General features: G+C 46.2%; 1 protein-coding gene across 1 annotated transcript in view; it reads right to left on the bottom strand.

Annotated features, from left to right (window-relative positions):
• The window catches only part of LOC143135866 (uncharacterized), a 40,173-nt gene that overhangs the window by 6,285 nt on the left and 28,888 nt on the right, over window positions 1-5,000 (bottom strand). The window contains exons 5-6 of the mRNA XM_076296192.1: window positions 1,236-1,378; window positions 983-1,150 (exon numbers count right to left, since the gene is read on the bottom strand). Of these exons, the coding sequence (XP_076152307.1) occupies window positions 983-1,150; window positions 1,236-1,378 (311 nt within the window). The remainder of the gene's footprint in view (window positions 1-982; window positions 1,151-1,235; window positions 1,379-5,000) is intronic.

Genomic DNA, 5,000 nt, shown 5'->3' with positions numbered 1-5,000 from the left:
ATCATCCCCTCCATCATCCCCTCCATCATCCCCTCATCCCATCGATCTCCTCCATCATCCCATCATCCCATCATCCCCTCATCCCCTCCATCATCCCATCATCTCCTCCATCATCCCATCATCCCCTCCATCATCCCATCCATCATCCCCTCCATCATCCCCTCATCCCATCGATCTCCTCCATCATCCCATCATCCCCTCATCCCCTCCATCATCCCATCATCTCCTCCATCATCCCCTCATCCCCTCCATCGATCTCCTCCATCATCCCATCGATCTCCTCCATCATCCCATCGATCTCCTCCAACAAGTTCCCGGCTCTTGGCTACACTCCAAACTCACGTCGGGTCTCAAGTCGTGTACGCAAGTTTTTGAGGTGGCATAGCACGGTGCAGCAGTAAATCGGTGGTGGATTGGAAAGTTGAAGAGTTAAATTCATGGAATATCTTGGATCTAAGACTTTTTCTGCACATTTATAGCCTACTTGCTATAATTTTTTTGTTACTTTCAAAGGGCAAAGTCGTATGGTTTTGTAATGAATGTATTTGTAGTATGACACACTCTCTCTGCGAAAAGAACGTTTGTAGCACTTAGAGCGCTATAGTTTCCCAGCTTTCTTGATGACACTTTTCTAGTTGTCAAAATGAACAAGGTTCAGCTGGACTTGCAACATCACTGTCTATCACGAGGTCACACGTTTCTCTTTTGGACGTATAATGGATGTCGTAAATGTTAGAGGCGAGACCTTTAAAACGAGCATATATAGGGGCGTGATATTTAAATGACCAAATGTTTCCAGCCGCCACATTTATCAACACGTTTATTCAAACGCTGGAATTGGAGTGATACAAACGTTTCATGAATCACACGTGAGCCCCGTCGTAACATGATATCTGCGCTCAGATCTACGCTGGATTCTTGGCTTGGTTGATAATTGAGGGCCTGTGTGTGTGTGTGTGTGTGTGTGTCTGTGTGTGTGTACCTCTCTCCGCAGTGGACGGCCTTGAGCACTCCGACGGCCGCGGTGGTCTGTCTCTCAAAGCCCTGGCCGATATGGTCTGCGTGCGCTCGCGTCCGGTCCTCAAACAGCATCTCCCGCGGCTCACTCGTCCGAGGCAGGTACTGCAGATTCTTTATCTCATTGGTCGACCTGGCGCACAGGAAATGACATCAAAACAAGACTCTACATCATGAAAGACATTAAGATCTGTGTGTGAGTGTGTGATCGTTCTGACCTTTTCCTCTTGAAGGGGGACTTTGGCATGTCTGCGACAGGGATCATCTGCTCTCCAGGACGCACCCACATGATGGGCCCATCATCACTCTCCTTCGGACTCTGCAGCCGCAGGCTAGAGAACGTGCCCCACGGCAACGTGCGCTACGGAGACGGGGGGGGAGGAGACAGTGTCAGAGAAAACAGCCAACACAATACACACACAATACACACACATCACACACACATTACACACACATTACAATCACACATATCACACACATTACAATCACACACATTACACACACACATCACACACACATTACACACACATTACACACATATTACACACACATCACACACATTACACACACATCACCACACACTTCAGGACAGGGTGCCTGATGGAGGAGAAGGAAGCTTGGGGGAGAGAAGCTAACTGCTAACTACTGCTTACCTCTGCTAACCGCACATAAGACAGGCTAACTGCTAACTACTGCTAGCTGCACATAAGACAGGCTAACTGCTAACTACTGCTAGCTGCACATAAGACAGGCTAACTTCTAACTACTGCTAACGCGCTAGAGGACAGCGCAAACAAGATGTTAACTTCTAACTACTAGCAGAGCACGTCTACAGAGAGCCTGGCCACTCCCTATTAAGTCCCATTGTACCGCATTTTGGTTGCAGTTCCACCAGAATTCCACTGGGTGCGATCACCATGAGTGCAGAATGAATGGGAGTCTATGGAGCTAGACGGCTAAATTTGATTTGATTGTAGTTTTTATAAGTTCAACATGGGTTATAGGTCGAAAGTTGAATGAACGAGTACTTATGTCCTTTCGATTTCTTACAGGTTGGGTCGTTGTTGCCCATGACATGCTAGCATTGTGCTAATGAAAGAAGTCATCAACACGTTTGAAAGGCTTTTTAGAACAATTAAGTGACTTTAAAAAATATAATACATATAGTCTATAGTATAAATATAATACATATAGTCTATAGTATAAATATAATACATATAGTCTATAGTATAAATATAATACATATAGTCTATAGTATAAATATAATACATATAGTCTATAGTATAAATATAATACAGTATAGTCTATAGTATAAATATAATACAGTATAGTCTATAGTATAAATATAATACTCCACCAAGTGTATTGTCTTTGCCTCCCCTTTCGAATGCAACATTCAAATAGGGCAGCCGTGGCCGACTGGTTAGCGCTTCGGACTTGTAACCGGAGGGTTGCCGTGGCCTACTGGTTAGCGCTTCGGACTTGTAACCGGAGGGTTGCCGTGGCCTACTGGTTAGCGCTTCGGACTTGTAACCGGAGGGTTGCCGTGGCCTACTGGTTAGCGCTTCGGACTTGTAACCGGAGGGTTGCCGTGGCCTACTGGTTAGCGCTTCGGACTTGTAACCGGAGGGTTGCCGTGGCCTACTGGTTAGCGCTTCGGACTTGTAACCGGAGGGTTGCCGTGGCCTACTGGTTAGCGCTTCGGACTTGTAACCGGAGGGTTGCCGTGGCCTACTGGTTAGCGCTTCGGACTTGTAACCGGAGGGTTGCCGTGGCCTACTGGTTAGCGCTTCGGACTTGTAACCGGAGGGTTGCCGTGGCCTACTGGTTAGCGCTTCGGACTTGTAACCGGAGGGTTGCTTGTTCGAACCCCGACCAGTAGGCCACGGCTAAAGTGCCCTTGAGCAAGGCACCTAACCCCTCACTGCTCCCTGAGCGCCGCTGTTGTTGCAGGCAGCTCACTGCGCCGGGATTAGTGTGTGCTTCACCTCACTGTGTGTTCACTGTGTGCAGTGTGTTTCACTAATTCACAGATTGGGATAAATGCAGAGACCAAATTTCCCTCACAGGATCAAGAGTATATATACTTATACTTAAATTACTAGACTGAGAGACTCAAGAAAAGTTTTTATCCCCAGGCCATCCGAACTCTGAACTCACACTATACTGACTTTGCACACATTCACTCCTCAGCACCAGAGTTTCCGCTAGAAAAAAATGGTGCCGGTCAAAGTTTAGTTTTCCGTACATTTTGATGATATGCCGGTCAAATATCCTATTATCCCTTCTTAATTAGTCAAATTGAGGAAAACTGGAGACAGGCTATGTAGCTTAAAGAATGACATAATCAGGCTGTAGGCTATAGAATACAACATGTTCATTAGCCTAACTTAAACATGCCTAACAAGATCTAGCCAGTATATTTTCATGGACAGCAAGAGTCCGCTTCGTTCGTTGTTTTAAAAAGGCTACGTTGTTTGTTGCTGCTACCCACGTTATCTCCAGTGGTGACTGTTTAACTTGCACAGATGTGCACACACAAGAATGAGCGCTCACACCACTATCCCCTAATGCTATGCCTCTTTATTTGATAACAATAAATTAACACGTTTCCTATTCTGGGAAATGTTTAATTTCTTTTTCTTTCGGCCGCGGTTCAATGATACCGTTTAATTGTGCCAGAAATTATCCGCGGACCAGTAATCGCCTCGTCGAGGAGGCCCTAACCCTGCAGATCATAGACAGAGAACGCATAGGCCTCCTGTATGCTTTGGGTAAAGAACACTTTGCATGTCCAGTGTACACGGAGAATGACAGCAGTGTCTTGGAGCGGCTGCCCCCCCCGCAACTCCACTTCCAATGTCACTGATTCCGACAGATACGCCCGACACTTCTGCTTTTTATCTGGTGGTGGTGGAGTTGACGGACATCTGAGGCTTCAGGCGTTACCAATTTATCATCATCCATCGCGTCTGGCCTCTGAAAAAACTTTTAAGGCTAATCTGCCTGGGCCTGGCCATATTTGAACCGCCTCACTCATTTGTTCGTTGATTAACATGGACGTTTTAAGCGTGTGCTTCCTATTTGAAATGCAGCATAGGCTATGCGTGTTGTTTAGCTTACTTTTCAAACGGTAGAGCCTGTTCATTTAAAAACATAGCCAGAGGACGTATAATATAGTCTTACATATTAAGGCTTATTCTCAAATTCAGATTGCGGACGGGATTATTAGCCAATTTCAATCGGACAATTTGACCGGAGAGATTTAATTTTGTCGGACATTTCATTTTTTTTCCGACCAATGACCAAGGTAATTACCGGACAACGGAAACCCTGCTCAGCACTCTCAAACATTTCCCCACTCTGAATTCACACTATACTGACTTTGCACTCATTCACTCCTCAGCACTCATGACCCCCCCCCCCCCCCCACACACACACACACACCCCTACATGACTTTTAGCACTTTTACATCCCTCTCCCTATGCTACAGACCTTTTATTTATTTTCTTATTTCATCACACGTCAAAACACACACACACACACACACACATCTGACTTTCTTCAACTTTTGCACATCTCCATAGAACTTTTTATTTATTATTTTTGATTTCTCCTCCATCTATCTACCCATGTCCTTGATCGCCTAGCCTTTCTGCCCCCCCCCCCCACCCCCATCCCCAACACACACACTTACATCATTATTTCATCAGGAAGCTTCTCCAACACACATCCCCAACATACTTATAGCACACATCCCCAACATACTTATAGCACACTGCCCCCCCCCCCCAATACACAGCACATTGTCTCATGAGGAAGCTTCTCCAACACACATATTGCACACTGCCCTCTCCCCACATACACAGCACACTATCCCATCTCCCCTGTCATCCCCCCAACACACACACCAAGACCCCTGGCAGTTGGGTTAGCCCCTTGAGCCGTGGATCTGCCCAAGGTTTTTCCTTGGTAAGGGAGT

Source organism: Alosa pseudoharengus, unplaced genomic scaffold (genome assembly GCF_046254945.1).
Source record: "Alosa pseudoharengus isolate Yale_2024_CS ecotype anadromous, Long Island Sound unplaced genomic scaffold, YU_APseudo_1.1 YU_APseudo_1.1_scf_20, whole genome shotgun sequence".
In the NCBI taxonomy this organism is placed as follows: Eukaryota; Metazoa; Chordata; class Actinopteri; order Clupeiformes; family Clupeidae; genus Alosa; species Alosa pseudoharengus.
The sequence above is the reverse complement of the archived record's forward strand: the minus strand, read 5'-3'. Positions and strand labels throughout refer to the sequence as shown.